This window comes from Colius striatus, chromosome 4 (assembly GCF_028858725.1).
Source record: "Colius striatus isolate bColStr4 chromosome 4, bColStr4.1.hap1, whole genome shotgun sequence".
Lineage (NCBI taxonomy): Eukaryota > Metazoa > Chordata > Aves > Coliiformes > Coliidae > Colius > Colius striatus.
Genome location: NC_084762.1, coordinates 33,937,872 through 33,961,294, shown reverse-complemented (window position 1 = coordinate 33,961,294; position 23,423 = coordinate 33,937,872). Strand labels below are relative to the sequence as shown.

Below are 23,423 nucleotides of genomic sequence, written 5' to 3'. Positions count from 1 at the left end.
GTACTTCTCAAATGAACATCACAAACGCAAGAAGTACCAAATTTAAAGTTAGGACTACAATTAAACGGCTTATTGATTGCCAACCGTTGAGAAGTTACTTTTCCTTCGAAAAAAAATGAACAAACTGAAAATTTGAAACAAAAATTGACGTAGATCTTTCCTTCTCTATGGTTGTGGTTCAGAATTAAACCACATCATCATGTTACTGAAATGCATAAGAGCACTCCCACGGCTCTCTCTTGACCCAGAAGGTAACATGAACAGCAGGGTCCCTTTTCAGGGAGCAGCTGGAAGACAGGTGGGCTGGAACAGCATCCCAGCTGAAGTCCTTGCTAATGCTCCCAGCGATGAGACCAATGCTGGTGTTTACCTTCACAGGAGTTACATGACTAGACTGGTCCTTCAGCTATTGATTAACTTCACTCAGGTGAATTGGCCTTATTGGTCCAGATGTTGAGCTACTAAACAATGTGGATCCAGCAGTTATATTTCAGAGTCCATCTTTAAATGGAAATATCCCAAAGGAGATGTTCAGCCCCTGAGCACCCCAGGGATGCTGTATTGCACAGCTCAGCCTTGGTCATCACAGCAGGAAAGCACAGCCACTGTGTTGCTCATGCTTAGATAAAAAGAGGGAAAGATCAAGTTCATACAAACATTTCCTTTCTCATCTCTCTAGACTTTATTTTTCCAGTCTAATGCACAGCAAGCCTTTCAAACACAGTGCAAGCCCAGAACATGTGGCAAATGTTCATTTCAGATCCATTTTGCAATAGGCTGGAGCTTGTTTGTAGCTGGGGCATATGCTTTGATCCTCCCACTTGGAGTCACATGAAAAGTCAACTAATTTTTTTTTTTCTTTTCCCCCTAAATTCTGTGGGGTTTCCCTGTCGCTGCCATTCACACCTGCCCCCGACATTGACACCTGCCCAGCAGGTTTGCAGAAAGGGGAGATGGGTGATCTATTACGTTTTCTAGGACTTTATGCCCCTTCCTTAAATAGGCAGGGGACCCTGGTCGACTTTGAGCAGTAGAAAACTGGTTGCACAGGTCTGTGCTTTATCCTCAGCTTCTTTACATTACAACTGATGCTTTGGGCCAGGACCATTTAGGAAAAAATATCACTAACAAAGGCTCTCGGTGACTAAAAGAAACCGACTGAAGGGAAAACGTCTGTTGGAACTATAAAGGTCCTTGGCATAAGACGGAAAGAGATGAGTTCCTTCGAGATCATCGAATAGCCTACCTAATTAATAAGAGCTGCTAACAGAGGGAGGCAGTCCAATGATTTATTTCAAGGAGGGAGCGGTGTAAACTCTCCTCCCACACCTGATGACTTGTGGTCTCAAATTAATGACTCGCAGCACTTTCCGGAGCCCAATGCTCTTTATGAACAATCAATGCCGTCTGAAAAGTTTGTGTGTGTCTCCACGGCACACCACGAGCACCTCCGGGCGCTCGGGGAGGGAGCTACCGCGTCACGCTCCGGCGGCTACGTTTGGGTGTACTGTCTGCATCGTCGATGGCTTCGGCAGCGAGACCGCTCACCGCCCGGGCCACCGGGCAAGGGTCAGGGGCAGGCGTTTCCCAACGCCCCAGAATTAGGCAGTTTCATTCGCACCTGCGCTACTGCACCGGCCCTCCGGCGTCCGACCAGCCCCTCCGGCGCCGCCATCGCCCGTCCCCTCGGGGGCGCGCGCGCCAGGCCGGCCCCGCCGCTGCCGGCGGACCGACGGCATTCGGTTTAACGGCAGCGGCGGCAGACCCCACCGGCACGGCAGCTCGGTGGCGGCTGCCGTCGGCTCGTCCCGCCTCCCCGTCCCGCCCGCAGCCGCCCACCGCGCACACGGCGGCGGCCGAGGGGCGGGGCGCGGCCGAGCTGGGCGGGTGGGCGTGCCCGCGGGCGTGGCCTGGCGGCCCCGGTGCCCGCCCGCCGCGGGCGCGCGGCTGTTGGGAGCCGGCGCGCGAGCCCAGCGGAGAGGGCGCTCTCATTGGCGCACCGGGACAAAGTGGCCCGAGCGCAGCGCGAGCGGGAGCGGGAGTGGGGCGCCGCGTGCCGCCTGCCGCGCGCGGGGCCATCGGCTCGCGGGGCCGTCCCGGGGGCGCGCGGCCCGCGGCGGGCGGGCAGGCGGCGCGGCGGCGAGGCGAGGCGAGGCCAGGCGAGGCGACGACAGAGGAGAGGAGAGGAAAGGAAAGCAGCGGGGCCGAGAAGATGAACCGGAGTTTCAACAAATCTCAGACTCTGCGGTATCTGGAGTGCAGCGCGGTGGAAGTGAAGAGTAAGGTGAGGAGAGCGCGGCGCGGCCTCGATCGCAGCGGCCCGGTGCTCCCCTTGCCCGACCCGCTCCCGGCGGCTCTCCCGAACATGAGTGGAGCTCCCTCCTCCCGCCGCCACCCTACACGGTGCTGCCGGAGTCGTGCCGCAGCTGCAGTCCAGAGAGTGGTGACGGGCCGGCGGCAGTTGGCGGCGAAGCGAGATCCCCGCTACAGGCGCAGCTCCCGGCCTCGCCCCCCGTCTGAGGCGGCGGCGCGACCCTTCCCCGCCCGCCCCCGGGGTGGTGGTGGCGGGGCCGGGGCGGGCGGGCCCCGGGGGCCCCGCGCCCGCCGCTCCCGCCGCTCCTGCTCGATCTTTTGTTTCGCCGCCGGGACTTCGGCGCTAACTTTGTGGGGCAGCTCGGAAAGCGCCGGTCGCCTCGGTTGCTGGGAGGGCTGCGGCGCGGGCCGGGGGCGGGAGGGAACGCGGAGGCGGTGCCCCCCGGCGTACTCCTGCCCCCCGCAGCCGCCGGAGCACCCCGCCCCGGTGCTCCGGCCCTCACGGCTGATGGGTCGGGTCCCCTGCAGCGGTTTGACAAGAGGAACGGAGGACTGGGAGGGCCGGGTTCCCCAGCCAGTGCTGGCAGCCCCGAAGTCTTGCTGAGGATCCGAGGCGAAGAAGCTGGAGCGAGGCCGGGAGGGAGCTTCGCCTTCTTGTGGCGGCTTTACCAGGTGTTACCTGAGGGTGCCGACACCCGCCATAAGCCAGCCAGCTTCTGCACGCTTATATTTTTGGGGAAGGATTTGTGATCCGCGGGGCTGTCGTGCAGAAAGAGCTGTCTGCCGAAGTTCAGCTTCTTAAAATGCTGATGCTACTTGGCTGTGTCAGTAGTTGGTCGTGCTGAGCTCTTCTGTAGGGTCTTTGGCCGCTCTTGGTTGAACCACACATCAAAATATTGGCTGCCACCTCTGTGGACAAAAATAAGTAGCATTGAAGCAAAACTGAGAAATCTCCCTGGAAGCTCAGTTTTTATATGCTTATAACGGAAAAGGTGTAGGCAATGCGTTAAGTTGAAAAGAGTACAGGACAAGATTAGTATGTCCTGGAATTGTGCACAGCCCTTGTCGTCTGCTGAGATGGTCTTGAAGTTGGTATCTTTGAGACCTTGTGTGTGGTGCTCCATGTCTGTGTCCCTTGCTGCTGTTAATATTTGCATTCAAATCAAACAGCCTCGAGCAACACATAGACATGAGAATGATTGGATGGTTTCAGTGAGGAAAACTACCATATGTCCAGGGGCACAGTCTAATCGTTTTTCAGTATGACACATGAAATGTTGGTTGAGGCCCTTATTTACCAACCTCCCGTTGTCACTTGGTGGGGCTCATCTGGCCTGGAAAGTTTGTTCCTGCTCCTGTTGCTGCAAAGCTTTGTACTGATTCTAAAGTGTAACCCACCCACAACATTCATTGAGGCCCCCAAACACTCCAGATTCAGTTTTCTAATTTCTGAGTTATACTCCATGCACCATGAGATTGTAAGTGTAGGAATGATGGCAGATTCCTGGAGAGAAGGAAAGTAAACTTGGGTGGATAAGAGGAGTTTACTGGAGATCTTCTATAGCTCAGGGTTGTCACTGTTGATGGCTCAGAAGCTACTTTAAAGTACTGTACTGCAAAAATAGAGGCTAAACTCAAAACATCCTACTGAGGGCCTATAGCCAGTGATGGACCATTAATGTGCAGTGTAGATCAGTGGAGGCTATGCTGTTAAATTTCCTGGGGCTGGTGGGGTTATACTCCTAGTGTGACTTGTGCTCAATAACATTTAGATTGTTTATCAAACAGGTTGGTGCTGGCATTGCAAGATGCTTCTGTCTGTAAAGCTTGTAAGTTCCTTTTCAGAATTATTCTTCAGTGGCTAGAAGTAGGTTCAGTGAAAAGCTCTCGTCAATGGTACCAATCAAGTTACTGTATAAAGACCTTATATCTCATGTTAAAATGTGGTAATCTTGTAGGGTTGGTTATGGTGCTGTCTTCTCCCTGTGGATCACTGGGTTGTCCTGCTGCAATCATCTAAGAATATGGATTTTTTTTTTTCTTGATTGAGTGGACTATCTAAGCCCAGGGAAAAAAATATTCAATAATGCTGCCTTTGGTAGCCATATGTAGTCAGCCTTTTAAACATTTAGTTGCCTGTGTTTTGTAAGTGTGAAGCCTGTCTGGACTTGCCTGAGAACTCGTAAGTTGAGTCTGAGAACTCCTGATTTTGCAGCTATCGCCTGGGAGCGCAGGCTGCCAGGTGAGCGGAGGTGGGTGCAGCTCAGCCTCTGCGCCGGGGCATGCTGCTGGCCAGGGATCAAGGGATTCTCAGGTGGCTTTTCAAAGGCTGGGAAGCGGTGGGCCGTGGGCAGGTGGAATCCCTTTTGGCAGAGGAGCTGGCTGCGAGGGAGAGCCGCTTTTATACAACAGAGTGAAACAGCTTTTCTCCTTCTCTGAAGATCAAGTTGGACATGAAGGAGCTCTGGAAAAAAATAGCTGTGGGGAGTTGGATGTATAATAGTCTGCACACACTGGGTTTTTGATATCCCTGCCTCTGTTACCATAACCAAGTGATTCCTTCCTTAAGGATGAAATGCCATACAGCTGATCTGTTGAGTTAATCACAATTTAGAAATGATTCCTTTGAAAAGTGACCAAGATTTTCCTGGTTTCCCTGAGTTTCTTTCCAAAACAATTTTTTGAAAGTTGGTTTAGGCCTTTGCTTATTGGAAGGAGTGAGTTTTTCAAGATCCTTAGTACCATACTGAGTAAGACACTTCTCTGGCAATCTCCAAGTATCCTGAAGTTTTAAGGTTCCTGATGTGTGTCAGAGGATTATTTTTTAAAAAAAAAAGAGTTGGGATGCACAGAGGGAAGGTTGGAGAAAGCATTTTGGTGGCTGAACTCACTCCAGTTTTTCAGCTTCCTTCTTGTTTGTGCTGAAGGACCCAAAAACTGCAGGCTGTGTTCCTCTTTCATTGTCCAGTAGATCTATGAACTCTGTATTTAATCAGATTTCAACTGGTCTAAAGCAGCCTGTACCTTCCCTGAACCTAGCCTGACCCATCATCCCTGCTGGGAATGTGGCCTAGGAGCATGCCTCCACTCCCAACACTTGTGTCTGTGGATGTTTTAATGCCTTGTTCCCACTGGGTAGTCACATTTGCCGAGATAGGTTCTTTGGCTTCACATCTTTGCAGAAGGATGAGCTTTAGGGCAGTGTGTAATACCTTTTGGTGTAAGTCAGGTAATTTTTTCTCTGGGTGACTATGAGGTGCTGCAGAAGCCTCTCAGATCACTGTGTTGCAGAAAATACTGAGGGGGAAAACAGACCATCAGCTATCTATGTGCACCTCTGTTTGCAGACGTGGCAATGATGGGAATGGCTATAGTCTGTTTTAACAAGCCTTCTTCCTTCACACTCAGTGCTTCCTCCCTTCGTCTCTCTCTCTTCCTCTGAGAGCTGGCCTTGTAATCAAAACACTTAAAAGCGTATTGCTAGATAGGAAAGCAGAGGGATAAAGAGAAACCTGCTTAGAAATTGGCTCATGTCATAGGAAAATATTAATTGAATTGTAATTACACCTTATCCTTCTTCTCCTGTCTTTCATGACAGAACACATTAGAAGCTCACTTCTTATCTAGGTGTTGTCTGTATAGCTCAGGATTAATGTTTCAGCCGTTTTAGACAGGATCTGAAAACACATTATCTCGCTGGCTTAAAACAACTGTGTGTTCTCATGTGTCTAGTACTTGCTGGCTTCTTTCCCCTGTCAGGTGGCAAGTAAAGTATCCTCTTCTGAAGAAATTACATCTAATCTGTGAAAAAGGTTTCCAGATGACCCTTTCTCTCTCTCATCTCCCTTTTACCAAATGCTCCACCACATGCAATGTGTGGGGCTTTTTTTGTTTGTTTTGATAAGAATCTGATTGCCCATGGCCACAAGATCCCAAACCTATTTTTCATTTTCTCTCCTTAGCTTTACATAGAGTTTACAGGCCTCTTTCCCCATGGGTGTTAAGTCTACAGAAGAACAAATTGTTTCAAAATAGGAATTCCTACATTAATGGTGAGATTTCTTCATGTAGCCAGTCTTCTCTTGTCTTGCCCTGAGTGTAGAAGTATGAGATTGCCTCAGGCCTTTAAATGGGAGCACACTGGACTGTTTGTAAAAGTGTGGGGTTTTGCACTTTAAAACTGAGAGTTTTATGTTCGTGGCTTAAAAGCAGCAGAAAAATATTTCTCTAGTACATTATTCCCTGCAAACTGGTTGTACAAGTAAGGGCTAATTTTCATGTTTTCAAAAGCAGGTAAATACACCCATGGTTCCCTGAAAAATAGTCCTTTGGAAAAAACCCTTTTTGTTGCTGAACAATAGGAATTTTTGATGATGGCTGAGGATTATAAAAGCGCAGCTACCTGACTCAAGTGCTGACTGTGGCATTTCTGCCTTATTAGTAGTGTCATGTCTTCTTGCATTATAAACTGATGTATAAATTAATAATAACGTGACTAACATCCTACTACTATAAACAAAGCCATTAAGATAAATGCATCCAGTTAACTACAACCATTTTTTTTTCTCATCTCTCATCCTGTTTTGACTTTGTTCCAGTAAGTACTGGTGTTCAGATGGATCCTGCAAAGGGATTTTTAATACATTTTCAATAATATTTTGATATATTCAGAGTATAGACATGATAATGTTCTGTACCATTCTGGACCATGAAGATGGAGAGCATATTTGGGATCAACTGTGTCCTGACAAAGTCATTAGCAGATAAAATGAAGTCTCTTAGTCTTGGGCAAGTGTAGAAGTCAGTGCTTCAACAAGCCTGCCAGACTGCTAGATTGATTTAATATCCAAACAGTTTGTGGGTAGTTTGTCCTGCTAATGTGTCATCTCCTCATCTTATGAGGAGTGTATCTGTGCTTGTCACATTAAGATAGCTGTTTTAAACCTTTCACATCCTTTGTTCCCACTTCCCCCCACCCCCCGCCAAGTTGCTTATGCTAAGACACCTTAGCTGTACTGCATGTCCACATGACTAATTGGCTTTTCCAGGGGATGTACTCACAATGTATTTTAAACATATAAAGCATAACATCAAGCACTGTTGTAACTGTAGCAATAGTGGTGAGAGCAAATGTGCTTTTACTAGTCCCCTGTAAAGAGATTTTGCAGGTCTGGTTCTTCTCTATCTGGTGTTAACTGAGAGAGGTCTACAAATTGTGTTTTTCAGCCTTTTGTACTTCGATTTCACTCTAACCCTGATTTCTTACAGGCCTTCTGAAGTTTTAAGAAATGTTTTCCATGTGTAGCACGCTTCACAATTGATCAGAAAGATCACTCTTTTTAATCCTGCAGGATGTTGAAACAGACTTCAAGTCTGCTTTATGTTTCTAAGCAGTACTTTAGATTCTTCCAATTTAAAAGTCAAACTTGTCATACCTAGAATAAAACTGTAAGTGCAGTGAAGAGCCCTGTAACCAGCTGATTTAACTTCTGGTTTTGAGCTTCAAAACATATTTGATTATATACAAACCAAATGTGGCACAGAGTCAGAAAACCGCAGTGCTTCCTCCTCTCAAATGAGGACAGTATGCCACAGCAATAGCAACTTGAGAAGGTCTGGATTGTTGCAAACTGTGACAAGAGAAGGAGACTGTAAACATTAATCTCTTAAGAAATTGCCTCTGTTCCTTTCCATCCCTGTTTGCCGAGCTTCTGACAGCAGATACTGTATTTATTCTCAGGTGCAAAAGAGTATCTACTAAACTTCCGGTTCTTCTGTTATTATGAATCTTTTTCATAGTAGGATAAATTTCTGAAGTGGCCATATGTAGTAAGCATAAGTCTATCTTTAAATGGTCAGGTGACTTAAGAGAAAGTGACTGCAGCTCCAACAAGTTACCATGCAGCAGGTGAGACACAACAGTTGATCCTGTGCATGCTTGCTCCCATACTTCCTTATTCTTGGTCCTGCTTCCAGGTTCTCAGCTTTGCTTTTGTAATCATTTTTAGCCTAGTAACTTGGGAATTTCTGATCTGCTGAAAACAGACTGTCTGGATGAAGTTTTGTGAGTAGTCTTCTGAATTCTAGTCTGGCCACACTGAAACAGTCCTAAAAGACATTGAACAATGGACATTTAATTTGCTGAGGTGCAATTTAAAGCTGAATAGTTGTTCACAGCCAAGTAAGAAAGGAATGTCTCCCATCTGAGGTTAAAATACCTGTGGAGGCTTGATCTTTTGGGCTGCAGGACTAGCCACCTCTGAAGAGTTCTTGGGGATGCAGTTAATAGTGTTTCCTCAGTAGTCCCTTGTCATTCCCTTTATAAGAGAATGTGTGCACTTTAGGTAAACTTCTAGTAACCAAAAGACACTCTTCCAAGGATCTATCGCCTGCCTCTAATTAACTTTACAATGCAGGCCAGAAGTTAAAAGAAGAAAGGTACCAAAGGTACCTTTGTGAGACATTCCCTGCCTCTTAAGTGAAGGCAAAATTTCCCAGTGCAGAGGTAGTGGAAATGCCTCAAGTGAATTGAGGCAGAAGGGCCTGGGGCAGGGTGTGGTGCAGCAGCCCCAAGGCTGCTGGCCTGGGGCCGTCCCTCCTGCTTCCATCCCCATACAGCAGTTCACAGTCCCTGTCAAGGCTGGCCTATGTGCATCAAATTGCTTCTGTGTAGCTGCTATTGGCCCTGAGCTTATAGGAAGACCTCTGGCAGAAACTAAAAAGGTCTTGGGTAAGTTTGCTAGCAGCCAGAGCCTCTACCAGTTAAAGGTGTCTTGTCACCATGTCTTAATAAGTGTTGTGAAAACCATTTGCTCTTGCTAGAAAATATGTACTAGTGCAGGACTGCCCTTCTGCAGGAAGCTAGGCTCATGGATTTGTCTGCTGTAGACAATGTTGACCAGACAGATCTCCCTGTCCTTTGTCACTCTGGGTAGTAAGGTGCCAATCGATCCTTTCCTCTTTGTGCTATGGACGTATGCATCCTATGCTATATTTGTGCTAAAGCTGTGTGGCACGATGGTGTGTGTGGTGCTCAGTGTTTTCTTGAAAGTACAAGATCAGCTTGGTCTACATCCTTTGTAAACAGACTCTGGTTTGTTCCCAGAGATGTAGGGGACTCAGAGAGGTGGGAAAAAAAGGAAGATACTTTTGGAAAGGTAGACCAACAACTTAAGATTTATTTTAAGTGAATTGCTGTGAATGACTGTTTCTTGAAGAACAGCACTGTGGGTTTAAATACCAAGGGAAGGCTGCCAGTGTGTGCTGCTGACTGAGAGGGACAGTAGGGAGAAAGCAGCTGTGTGGGTGACCTGATAGGAGAGGAGCTACCACAGCAGAGATGGCAAAGAAAGGGATGATGTGTTACAAAGAAAAGGCTGGGAAAATAGCTTTTGTAGGTAGCTGTTTTCACACCAACTAAGAAATAGTTGGGTAGTAGTAAGTCAAAATAGTGTTTGGAAAAGCTGGGGTAAAGTACAGAGTAGCAGTCAAGGCAAAGTTCAACTGGGCAGATGAACAGCTGAATGGTGTCCAGGGATGTAAGATATTGGACAGAAAAGATCTGGGTAATTAACAGACATATGCAACTGCCTGGATGAAGAGAGCTGCTGGGGAAGGCAGTGTCTATTGCCCAGTAATCATGAAAGAAGGCAAGTGAAGTAGGGAAAAGGGTAAGTTTATCTTTAAGTTGCTCTGGAGCTGGCAGCTGAATGTCTGTGAAGAGATCAGTATGAGATTGTATGGGAAGTGTGTCTCATGAACAGGAGTTCCTAAGAGTGATGGGGACAGAAAAAGAAACTGAATTTGCCTTTTGAGTAGATGGCAAAGAGAGAAAAGTGTTGTCATGGACTGATTCTCATAGACCGCTTGGAGAGGGCTGGAGGGATTGCAAAGACTGTTCTTTAAATGAAAAGCAGAGACGTGAAGCATTGTGTTCAAGAAGCATTAAAAAAAAAAAAGGGGAAGCACTGAGTTTCTCTGAGCGGAGAAACTATTCTAAGAATTGAAGACATTAAAGCATGACAGTATTTTTATGGGGGAGTGAACAGGGAGAATGCAAGAGAGAAGGATTTGTGTATAGCACAATGCCAATCAGGAAAAAAAATTGAGAGAGAAAGTAGTGAAATTGTGTCTATGATGGAGTTCCCATGGAGAGCAATCAGACAGCTGTCTTGCTCTTGTGACCCTCTCTTGGAAAAAAATAGCAAGAGATGAGCAGGGAACTGAGCAGAACATGAAATCACATACTTTCCTACAGCTTGATCATTGGGAAGGAGCAGAGCTGCTTTGGGGCAGACAGTTGAAGGGGAGAAGAGAGAACTTGTTGCAGAGAATATCGTTCTGGTTGGTGGCATCTTGCCACTATGAGACTGGGAGCAGAACAAGAGTGTGCTGGGAAAGACATGTCTGGGGGAAAAAGAGTGAGCAGAGAAACAGAGACGTGAATGTGACAGCAGAGCCTTGAAGTCTTCTCTGAAATCAGCCAGTGCAAAACTGTTAACATTGTCTTCCCTCCTCCTCTTTCTTGGCTTCTGCTCTTTCTCACTGGTAAACAGCCCTGATCAGGTCTCCCCATTTTGAAAATGTTGCAGGTAAGCAGAAATTACAGTCTGTGCAGGGGTGAGAGTGTTTGTTTTCCTTTCTGTTCCTGATTTGTACTTCATGGGACAAGTAGGTGGCTAAGGTAATTCATGTTTATTGCTAAGTGTTGCTCTTTGATGTTTTCTTATTACAATAGCCTGAATCCAAAGCCAGCAATAAACTAGAGGGATGGTACCTCATAAACATAGGGCTTTATTTTTGACCATGTAAACTTTTTGAAATTCAAAATTTAAAGGAAAAAAAGGTTGGTCTCTTGCTTGCAAATAACTCTTCTATTTCATTTCACAAAATAACAGCTCTCTGAGTAAACAAACCTCAAAATCCTGTTCCCTCTGCTCCTCTGACCTTGTTCTCCCTAGCCAGAAAATAAAAAAACCTGTTATTGGTCTTGGTCAGATAGCTGTGACTGTCATCTTCTACTGAAAGCTGTGTTGAACACTTGCATTTTCTTTTTGGCTATTTCTTATTGGCATCTGTTTTTGCTCAGGGTCCCTGCTTGATGTATATGTAGTGTTTTGTTGGATGGTTTTTATCCACTAGCTGGAGACAGCAAGTATAGGAGCTGGCTGATACTTCAGAGGATCTTGGGACAGAGCTTAATCTTTGTGAAACAAGACATAGAATTCTTTCTAGGTTTTTTTCAGTTATAATTATCTCTGTCAGACTAAATTATCTTAAGTTCTCCTGGATGCTCCTATCCTCCAACTTAAGCAATTGTAGATGCAGTATTTGCATTAGATAAATAGGTCAGCATCATTTACTGCATTATGGAAAACTAATCTGCTTGGTAAAACTGTTAGTTTATCAGTGTAATACAGTATTGTTCTGGCAGAGACTGCTGGCAGACACCAGTTCTTGTGTGTCTTTCTGTGGTGGGGTATACTGAAGACAAACTTTGTTTGTAGCTTAGAAAAGCAGATAGGCATCTTGGTTATCAGCAAATGCCTCCAAATTTGTAGTTTCTGGAAGATACGTGGTGGATGTTATCTTGAAATCCTGGCTGAATACAATGCAGAGCACCCAGTCTCCAAGCTGTGGGGTACTGCAAAACCTATTATTACTGTGATACTCTCTATCAGCCTCATTAGGGATGATGAATGAACGGTCACTGCTGAAGCTTTTTTTTTCCCCCTCTTCTGAAAAGACCTGCTGACAGTGGTTGCTGCCTGGGTATGTGGACAGGGTGAATTAATCAGCTAAACTACTACTACAGTAATACTAATCTTTAAACCAAACAAAATAGTCCTCATTATCTGCATAACTCTTTTGAAGAGATTCATCCTTTCTACTTTTCTCTGCAGAATCATCTTCTAACTCCCTTGCCTTAGAGCTCTGTGTCATGTAAAAAGCACAAGTGGGATCACATGCATTTGTTTATTGTTGTTCTCTTCCTAGGTGGAGGAAGTTGTCTCTTGGTCTTTCTCATGGCTGAATGTGTGAACTAGTTCATTTGATTGCACAGCTTTTTCAGACGTCAGCACCCCAAGTCTGTAGTTGTATCCCTTTGGGTGGACTGTTACCCACGTGCCATGCTCCACTGATAATGGTCCTGTCTAGCATGCCTTCAAGGCTTAGGCTGGGAGGTCTGTCCCTTTCACCTGCTGTCCTCTCATGTGACATGTGACAGCTGAACTTTGTGTTGCACTAACCTGTAAATAATGAGTGTATTTCGGCACGTGTATCAGGCAGAGCAGGACCGATGGGCACCCTTGGCAGACAGTGCAGGACAGGTGGCTGGGGTGAGACTGCACAGCACTCGCTTCCTTGTAAGTACCAGACATACTAATACTCCTGGACAAGTTGTCTGCCCAATAAACAACTAGTTAGTAGGATCAACATCTGAGTATCCTGGCCTGCTGCTCTTTCTGCTAAAGGAATCTGGTATTCCCATTGAGATGTGCAGGCCAGGAGATGCAGCTCTAAACAAAGCCTACAAAGATCATGTTCCCACCCCTTTAGTTTAGTATTTAAATGTTAAACTTGTCACTTGAAGATGGTTGCTCCTTGCTTGAATCTAGGAAAAAGAAAACTTAGAGATATTTTTCAACTAAAAAGACTTAAGCTTTTTTTTTTTGTTTGAAATGTGTCAAGAGAAGTAAGTTGCTACTTGGATTTGCTATTTGGATTTTTCGAGGGAGGAGCAGAGAGTGGGGGACAAAGGCAGGCTGTTTTTTCTCCATTGGAACCAGCTGTGGTTTGTTCAGCTTTTGTGCATTTGGATGGGCACTCTGAATTGAAATCCAAACTGGAACTAGCAGTTAATATTACAAACAAGCAAGCGTAATTTGACTAAACAAGCTTTCAGATGATCATAACTAGGCTTTGATGCTGAAGAGTGGGATTTTCACTGCGGAAGTAATTTGAGAACATGCTTGCACCCAAAGCCAGTAGGGTTGGTTGGCTTTTGGTGGTGTTTTTTTTTTTTCCCAGAAGATGATTATGGTGATGATTCATACTTTTGTTAGTCTCAGCAAAAGAGTGACTTGCATGTATAGTTGATTTAACATCTAAAAACCTCTAAGCATGTAATTCTCTATTTTCTGGAAGAATTTATCTATAGAAAATTCTCCTTCCCCCCTTTTACTTGTTAGATTTTTGTCTTTGATTTCTTGCTCTGGTATTGACTGATCTTGCAAATGGTAACTTCCATGAGATCTGAGTCACAGCCTTCCTTGTTCTTGGATTTGTGGCTGAGTTAGCATGGGTTTAGAGATTGAGTTGCTGAACAATAATTTACGAGTGCTATACAATGCATTATGATATGAAATGTACCAGGAAGATGATTTAAGCTACCTAGTTTAACTAGATGCCTGTTTCACTCTTTTCTGTTCCTTTAGAAGAAAAGGATTAGTTTTTCTAATCTTTTTTAATAGCATATTTGGTTTCTAGTATCAGAAATAAGGTCCGTTTTAATATTTTCCTCAATCACTTTCTGACTTATTTAAAATAACTTCATGACTTTATAACATTTTCAGTTGTCATGTGCCAAATAACACCTTTTGGTGGTTTGTTTTTTTTTACAGCTGCTTACTTTTGTGTAAAACTTCAAAACTAAAAACTAGTGAAATAACGGGAGAATTAAACCCATGAAAACTAACTTTGAATAGCTATGAATCCTCTTGTATGGATTACTGGCAAATTCAGGGGGCACGTAGAGTGAGTGTATTTCCTAGTAACGAGCTATGCGCTCGCATACCGTGCTTCTTTACAGGTCTTGTGGTTGGGATCCCAGTGGTATTGATGGGAAACGTGCAAAGAATTTTTATAAGGTTGTTTGAATAACTGGATGACTTCTTTTGAAACCAGTAGAGTGAATACATGCTTAAGAGAAGAATGGATCTGTGGAAGCCCAAGATAATGGTAATGAATGATGGAGCTGCAAAGTTAAAGCCTGCTAATGCAATTATCCTCTAGAGGATTTAATGAAACTTAAAAGAAAGTGTATTTTTTAAATATTAAGGTGGCACACTTCAGTATATCTATTGTCAAGCTGGGGTGGTGTTTTGATAGCCATGATTATGCTCTAATGTGAGGATATAAAAGGTTATTTAGAGACTTGAAAGCACCGTTATGTGGCTGTGTTAATCATAGAAAGAGGGACATGATGTACACCATGTTGAAATGCCAGGCTAGAGCATTGAGCTGTGATGATGTTTGACAGCAGGCACTCTGTGTTTTCTCTTGCAGTTTGGGGCAGAGTTCAGAAGGTTCTCCCTGGATCGCTACAAGCCAGGAAAGTTTGAAGACTTCTACAAGCTAATTCTTCACATTCATCACATAGCCAACCTGGAAGTGATGATTGGATATGCTGATGTGCATGGAGACCTTCTCCCTATTAATAATGATGACAACTTCTTCAAGGCTGTTTCAAGTGCTCATCCACTCCTCAGGGTTTTTATACAAAGACAAGGTAAGATGCAATTTCATTTTAGTGCCTCAGATTATGCTGGGCTGAGGTGAATAGTGGATTTGTGGCCTCTATTTAAAAGCTGAAGTGATGTAAGAGAAACCTAGGAGCCTTCTCACTCCTCCACTCAGGTAGAGACGTTACTGCCTGTAAACTGTTTGAAGGACAACATACTGATACTCTGTATGAGGCCCTTCTTTTCTCAGGAGGAGTGTACCTTGTGCTGCTGGTGCTGTGTCATCACTTGAGCATGCCAACTGCACCACTATTTTGAGGGAGCTGTGAGGAGGGAGGGGATCCTACTTTGCATTTAGAAATCTTATCTATCCATCTTGATAGTGTCATAACCAAATTATTTGTGCCTGTGTAATGTGAATGCACGCAAATGTGTAGCTGTAAAGAAAATAATTCTATCACAAATGAAGTCTTGGTTTCACTATGTTAACAGACAAACTCTGTCTGTCACAACTCTGCCTTCTGTCGTTACACTAAGGAGTGTTGAATCTTTCCATTTTGAATCATCAAGCAAACCTTGGGAAAAATTGTCAAGATGACATCAGGTTTGAGTGGCTATGTGTAGTTCGTGTCAAGTTTTTATTGTAGATATCTGAAATCCTCTCCTTAAACACCATGTTTGACAGTTGCTTCAGAAGAGCATTGCTTTTTATAAGAAGGTGTCTTTCTTATACAACCCTTTAAATCACAGGGGAACCTAACACTCTGTTAATGCTAACCCCAGAGTTTTTTTCAGTCATGTAGTGACTTACAGCCCAGGGCTTTTGGAATTAAAATCTTGTCAGTTGCAGAGTCAGAAGGGAGACTTGATCTGAGACTTTGATCAGTCATGTAGCTCTTTTGGCCTGGGCTCTCTACTGCGTGGGAATTTGTACAGATAAGGATTTAGCAGAATGTGCTGGCCTTCTCATTGGTATAAGCTGGTATAGTATGTGGTTTGATTTGATGTCATCAGATACATCCAGGGTTGCGTGGCCCATTGCATTCAGAGCATGTTGTTTCCCACCTTCTTTTAAATGGGAATAAGTGCTCAAGGAAGCAATGGAGAAGCGGGTCCAGAGCAGTTTTTGTCTGAAGCAATTTTTGTATGTCAGATGAGTGGAAATATCTGTGGGAGAGGACTTGGGTTGCTAGCTCTCCCTTCTCATGAAGAAAATGCAAAGGTGGATGATAAGTCCTATTAAGTCTCCTTCCTGCAATGCATGTTAAGGCTTGTGAATGTTGATGGTGGGTCAAGTCATGAGAAATCTCTTGCATGACTTTGTCATGCCTGCATCAGTTCAAGTTCATTCATGTCTCTGGATCAATCCTGTTCAAAATGCAGCTGTCCTTGCTCTGCTTGGACAGACTGCTGAAGTCACTGTGTATCCCTAATTCTGCATTGGGAGAGGGGTTGCCACCAAAATCCTCATCGTACAAGGAGGTAAATGAGAGGAAACTGTTGACTACATGTGAAAAAAATGCTCCCTTCTCTTGTTCAGAGATGTATGCTAATTGTGGAGGTTTGTAACTTGTAATCTTAATGAAAATACAGTATTTAGTTTTAAAGCTTTATTTACGTGTGTTGCTCGGTGGAAAGAATTATGTGTAGCAAAGCCTGAAACCTTTCCTAAGACACGATCTCCTGGATTCTCTCTATAAAGCTGAAGCAAATTATGAATTCTGATGGCACCTTTAATAAGGGACTCCTGAGCTTAACGTTTGTGATTTGTACTACTGGATGCTCCCAATCAATCACGTTCATTTCCTTTTCTGAGAAGAAGCCTTTAGAAATTGTTTCCTGCAACAAAAATAGGAGTTATTGAAATCTTTTTTTGTCTCTTCTTCCTTTGCTTCTCCAGTTCTCACTGTCTTCACACTGAGGTGATGGAGCAATGCTTGTCCTCTTCCTAGTCTGTTGGGAACCTGCACTAGAGAACAAGGTGACTAGCACCAAGAAATTATTGTGCCATCCAGGGCGATGTGGTGTGTCTCCAGTGCTTCAGCTCACACCCTAAACCGTGACTTCAGAGGCAGGAAATAAGCTGGCAGGGATGCTAGTAAAATATGAGGCCAGTCCTCTTGTGTGACTTTGAAGGTGATTGCAGAGCAAGGACTCTCTAGCCTGTTGGATCAGGGATCACTGCCCTGAATTAGAAGTCCTGGGAGGTGGCTGCCAAAGGTTGTTCTCTCAGTATTGTACAATAGGGAGGGTTTGAGAAAACCGAGCAGAAGTATATGGATGTGGAAAGACAGTGTAACTGGGTTTCTGGTAGAAAAAAACCTGGGTTTTTTATTCTACCATAGCAAACTTTATCAACTGCATGATTAGTCATCTCTTTTTCCCAGTTTAAAGATGGCTTATCTTTTCTCAAGTGAATTGGTATGACTGTATAAAACAGTCTCCTGACATCTACCTTTTAGATGTTTACAAATATTGAGATCCCCCTGCAGTCTCCTCATTTCTAGACTAAACAGCCCCAGTTCCGGCAGCCTTTCCTCGTATGAAAGATGTTCCAGTCCCCTGATCATCTTTGTGGCCCTGTGCTGGACTCTCTCCAGAAGTTCTCTGTCCTTCTTGAGCTGGGGAACCCAGAACTGGACACAGGACTCAGGATGAGGCCTCACCTGAGAAGAGTAGAAGGGGAGGAGAACCTGCCTTGACCTGATGGCCACACTCTTCTTGATGCATCCCAGGATGCCATTGGCCTTCTTGGCCACGAGGGCACATTGTTGGCTCATGTTCAGTTTATTATCAATCAGGACTCCCAGATCTCTTTCTGCAGAGCTGCTCTCCAGCAGGTCAATCCCCAGCCTGTACTGGTGCATGGAGTTGTTCCTTCCCAGATGCAGCACTCTGCACTTGTCCGTGTTGAACCTCATGAGGTTCCTCTCTGACCAACTCTCAAGCTGGTCGAGATCCTGCTGAATGGCAGCACAGCCTTCTGGGGAATCAGCCAGTCCTCCCAGTTTGGTGTTGTCAGGGAACTTGCTGAGGGTACCCTCAGTCCCCTCATCCAGGTCGCTGATGAAGATGTTGAACAAGACTGGCCCCAGAACTGGTCCCTGTGGAACTCCACTGGCCACAGGCCTCCAACTGTGGCCATTGATCACTCTCTGGGTTCTGTTGTTCAGCCAATTCTTGATCCACTTCACCATCCACTTATCCATCCCAGACTTCCAGAGCTTTCTGATGAGAATATTATGTGAGACAGTGTCAAAAGCCTTGCTGAAGTCAAGGAAGATGACATCTGGTGCTTTCCCCTCATCTAGCCAGCCAGTGGAAGGCTATCAGGTTGATCAAACAGGATTTCTCCTTGGTGTATCCATGTCGACTCCCCCTAATAACCATCTTTTCCTTCATGTGTTTAGTAACAACATTGAGGATGAGTTCCATCACCTCTCCAAGGATGGAGGTGAGTCTGACTGGCCTGTAGTTTCCTGGGTCAACCTTTCTGCTCTTCAGAGAGAGCAGACTGGAGTGTTGGCCTTTCTCCATTCCTCAGGCACCTCACAATGATGGAGAGCAGCTTAGCAGTCACATCAGCCAGTTCCCTCAACACTCTTGGATGCACCCCCTCAGGACCCATTGAACATTAAGCTTGCCTGACAAGTCTTTAACCTCTACCTATTCCACCCAGAACAACTCCTTTGTTGTCCAGACTATCCTACTGTCCTTGCTGGACTGGGCTTCCTGAGGGCCGGCCTTGACTGTAAAGACTGAACCAAAGAAGGCATTCAGTAGTTCAGCCTTCTCTGCATCCCCTGTCACCAGGGCACCCTCTGTGTTCAGCAGCAGGCCCACATTCCCCCTAATCTTCCTTTTGCTGTTGATGTACCTGAACAACCTCTTCTTGTTTTCCTTTCCTTTCCTGGCCAGGTTTAATTCTAAAAGGGCTTTAGCCTTCCTGGTTGCAGCCCTGCATGCTCTGGCAATGTTCCTATACTCTTCCCAAGAAATGAGGCCCTTTTTCTACCTCTCATAGATGGCTGCTTTCTCCCCGAGTTGTCCCAGCAGATCCTTGCTCATCCATGGAGGCCTCCTACCTCCTTTTCCTGCTTTTCTACATGTTGGGGACACATGATCCTGAGCCTGGAGGGAATGGTGCTTGAAGGTTGACCAGTTCTCTTGGGCACCTGAAGCCCAGGGTCATGATCCTGTTTGGTGCCCTGTGTCTTCCACACAAGATCTTGAACTTTACCATCTCATGATCACTGTAGTTCTTTTTTTTCAATTCCTCCTTTTTCTTCAAATCTCCTGAGCCTCAAATTTTTCATCATCACAACTGTTCTACTAAGGACCTGAATTGCCATTCCCAGTGTTTGCAACAATTACTGTTTGTAGTTTTTCAGATCTTGAAGGCTCTGGGATGTTTCCAGGTTATGTTTGAGCAAGCTGAGTTATGACAAGTTTTCATAGCTTACAGTGGTCCATCTGCTGAAGGTATGGGCTGCTCTTTTTCTACAATACTGAATTACAGTACAGACAAAAATCCTAATTTGAGAACCAGGATATAAAAAGAAAAGATAGTTTTCCTTTGACTTGCTTTCACAGGCTGCAAGTATGGGTTGTGTCCTGTGTGGTAAACTGATGTGGCTCTTTTGACTTCGTGAGCACAATAGTGATTTATATATCAGCTGATGCTTTGAGCCCAAGATTTTTTTCACTTGGCTGTAACGGATATCAGACATCGAGAACTCTCTGTGGAAGGTGCCTGCTGTTGGGGAAGGGACGGATGTCCCAAAGACCTTCGAACAATGCAAGGAATTGTGGATGCGTTTGACATTCTCCATAATAACTGAACTCTTGTACTCTAGCCAAGACCTACATGAAGGAAGAGCTTATCTGATGATGCAGTTGATCATCATTTTTTCAAGACTCTATTTATTCTTTGTCTGACAATCTCTTGAATACTACAAAAATATTTAGGTATAAACTATGTATTCAAGCAGAAACAAAGAATGGAACAACTGAAAGGAGTTAGTGTTGCATACTGTGAATGCATGTCATTTTTTCCTGTATGATTAAATGGAAAGCTATTATCAAATCTTACCTTAATGCCTGTCTCCCAGAGGCAGAGTATATATTCAAACCAGGCTATATTGGAAGCTATTAAACAAAATGGAATAAATGGCTGAATTATGACTCTCTTTACTTGTAAATGTGTCTAAAACAACTCCTTGAACGTTGCAAGTGGGATATAAGAGTGTGAGTTCTGCTAGGTAACAGATTTCAAGATTTTTCCTCTTTTGCTTGGCTTACCTCCTGTAGTGTGTTTAACCTCAGAAGTTCATAAACTCAAGGAAGCGTCGCAAAATGAACACACAGATTACCCTGTAAGGATGCCGTGTGGCACTTTTTTCCAAGGAAAAGAGATCAAGGACCAAGATGCTGAAGCTGAGCAAGCACAGTGAATGGCATGGTATTTGGTTCTAATGCTAACTGAGCATACCACTGTAAATCCAGTCTGATGATATTGATTCTTGTAGAAGTGATGGAGGCTGCTGATGACCAGGCCTTAACTTCCTACCCCTCTTCAGGGTTCAGGAAAATCTGCTGTAGCTCAAGTAACAAAGGAGATGAAAAAACTGGTGAGCAGCCTGTCAGGCCTTATCTTGATCCAGACTGAGGTTCAAATGAGCTCTTCGTCTAAGAAGCTTTTTTGGTTTTGTCCCGATCACAACTGGAGGTCCTGATGGTGGTTTGGAGTTTTAGACTTCTACTTGCATTGCCCAAGTTTCAGCAAGTGGCCTTGTTTCTATACATCCACAATGTTGATAGAGATACATCCATTGGCAGAACAATTCTCAAGGTAAACTTAAAGGAACTGAGGATTGGAGAAACCAAAAACTTAAATATTCAAGCGGTCTTGACAGGACGTATAGAGCATTAGTAGGGACTGTGATTGTGCAAGTGGCTGTTGCGTGGGTACAGCTGCTGTTCCTGTGAATCAGCAGGTATATTACTATTGCTATTAAGCAACTTTCATAATAACAATAAATTAGTGAATGTGGGGGCACCTTGTCAATCCTAAGGCAGATTCTAGATCATATTCACAATCTTTACATCAACAGAATTAGCTTTAAAACTCTCAAAGGTTTAAATGGTTTCATGGTAAGTTTTCTCCTAGTAGGAGATAGGTGAAATGCTGGAGTGTCAGATGCTGGATCTATATTTCAGTATATCTTTGTGAAATACCACACTTCTTGCAGGAATGTAAGATTAAAAAAACTCCAAATGCTGAAGAGCATTCTAACAGCAAATAATCCTAAAACACTCTCTACAGCTGACTGAAGCAGGGTCTTACATAGTAATTTATTAAATTCCACAAATGAACTGCAGCTGTTACTTGAGGTGGCCTGAAGCGAGAGAAGGCTGATATCTTCGGATACCTGTATTGTCTTACATTCAACAGTCTGTAAAACTGACAGTTTGTAAAAAGCCATTAAGCACCATCTTCAGAAACTTTTTTTAAGTGTCTTTTCTTTTGTAGTTATATTTTAATAGTCCATTACTGTAACAGTAAACCTGTACTGAACACCAGTCATTGCTTTTCTCATTGAGTCATTAGAGCTGCTGTCTGCCATCAGTTCTCACTTAAAGCTTGATCCAGAATCAACGGGGAAGAATTTGCCTGGTTGTGTTGGAATTGGCATGCTTTAATTTATATCCAGTTAAAAGATTTGAAGATGCTGGTTTTCTTCAGCTGCATGCAGCAACTAATGTATTTGAAGTGCTGTGCCATCCAACATATTTCTGAATGTTTAGAAGCAGTTCCTACGTCTGCAATTTGTTATTTACCTGGCAAGGTTTTGTTCTAAGCACAGAGCTTGGTTGGTACTTCAAGAAGCTTTCTTATAATATAAAATCAAAGCAATTGTACTTATTTATGTGATAAAAATGTGCTAGTGGGAATCATGCCCAGGTCTGACTGAAAAAATGATGGTGGGTTGTTTTACTGTCTTTCATACTCTAAGCAGATAATCCCCAGGAATGGTGGTTGGCTGTCTAACCACGTGTTAAACACAAAAACTGGCTTTGAGGCAGTAGCTAAAATGAAACCTATCTCCAGCTACCTAAAACTGTCTGTTCAACCTTCTAGAGAGGGTACAGTTGGAAAAGTTTGAGTTGAAGTCTTTCACATCTTCTTTTTGGTTGTTCAGTAACCTTCCTGTTCATTTTACAGGATAGCCATTGACCTCGGCTTCTCAAAATGTACTTCTGAACAAGAGCGATGTGATTTTACTGCTGTTGTTAAAGGCATTTGCTATATTAAATAATAAAGCAGGGTGTCAAACAAGTTGAGGGAAAAGAGTGTCCTTGCGTGAGTCTGAGGGAATAAAACGAGGTTAAGTGTGCAGAGAGGGTGAGGTCTCCAGTTTGTGGTCCTGTGTAAGAGGAGACAGGGAGCAGGGAGAATAAACACTGTAGCTCCTTGGCATGCTGAATGATGCACCTCTGTTGAGTTTGACTGTGCTGGGGCTGCTACTGTGTCTCCTCTGCTCTGGCACTGATGTGACCCAGTGGCTGAATTCTTTGAGCCATCTCGGATAAAAAACTAGTTGGTTGATTGAGGAGTTTGCATGACATGGGTGGGACCACTGCAGATTTAAAGCCACGTAAGACTGCCATGAAGCCTCTGCTTCCTGAGAGAAAGAACTTGTCTGCTCGTAGCCTTTGGAAATGTGCAATGCCACTGTATTTGGAAAGATGGCAAAGCATCTTGTCTTAGCTTTGACAAGATTAGAGGATAGTGGTAGATTTAATGCTGGTGTAATAGGAATTGCTGCTAGGCTTAAATTAAATCCTTTCATGATTTTCCTCAGAAACATCTCTGTTTTTAACCTAGAGGGGTGTTTGAATGCTTGTCAAGCCCAGTAATCTTTGTCCCACTCAAGTCCTTTGATATCTGAACATAAGGAAAATGCATCTGTTTGTTCCAGTGTAGTCTGGCAACAAATTACTGTAACTTCTCTGCTTCACCTTTCATGTGCAAATGATGAGACCAGGTAATAATTATCTTTCAACTACTTTATTAAGCAACTTTAAAAACATTATGTTTTATCTGGGTTTTCAGACATAAACACAAAACAGCCTTAGATTTTGTTGCTGGCATGGTTAGTGATACCTGGTGGCTGACCAGAGCCAGCACAAAGCTGCTACTCTCTTTCTCCTTGAAAACTCCTTTTTTAGAGTATAAGGATATTTAATTTTCTTCAGTGGTTACTTTAATTACAACCAGAACAGTTGGTAAGCAAGAATTTTTAGTGAAAAGGAGGCAAAAGCATATGGAAATAGCATAGCCTACAGATAGGCTTTGTAGAGTCAGTTGATAACTGATAGGAGGAACTGTTGCAGAAGTACATGCTGCCTAAGGATCAGCAGTTCCAGCATACAGTAATCATGAGACAGAAGCCTGGCAAAAATGCTGCTGGTGCTGCTGCTGTTGTGTCGCTGGCAGCAAATGTTTTTTATACTTCTGTGTTAAAGCTACATGGGATTTGGTTTCAAAGTTAAATAACTTTATGATAATACACCTAGTCAAATATATTAGAAAAATAGACTTTAACAATTGATGCTTCTTAAAACTTATATCAAGCTGGTATG

General features: G+C 44.1%; 1 protein-coding gene across 1 annotated transcript in view; it reads left to right on the top strand.

Annotated features, from left to right (window-relative positions):
- The first annotated feature begins 2,164 nt into the window (after positions 1 to 2,164).
- The window catches only part of PARD6G (par-6 family cell polarity regulator gamma), a 66,979-nt gene continuing 45,720 nt past the window's right edge, over positions 2,165 to 23,423 (top strand). The window contains exons 1-2 of the mRNA XM_061995398.1: positions 2,165 to 2,284; positions 14,602 to 14,824. Of these exons, the coding sequence (XP_061851382.1) occupies positions 2,213 to 2,284; positions 14,602 to 14,824 (295 nt within the window). The 5' untranslated portion in view covers positions 2,165 to 2,212. The remainder of the gene's footprint in view (positions 2,285 to 14,601; positions 14,825 to 23,423) is intronic.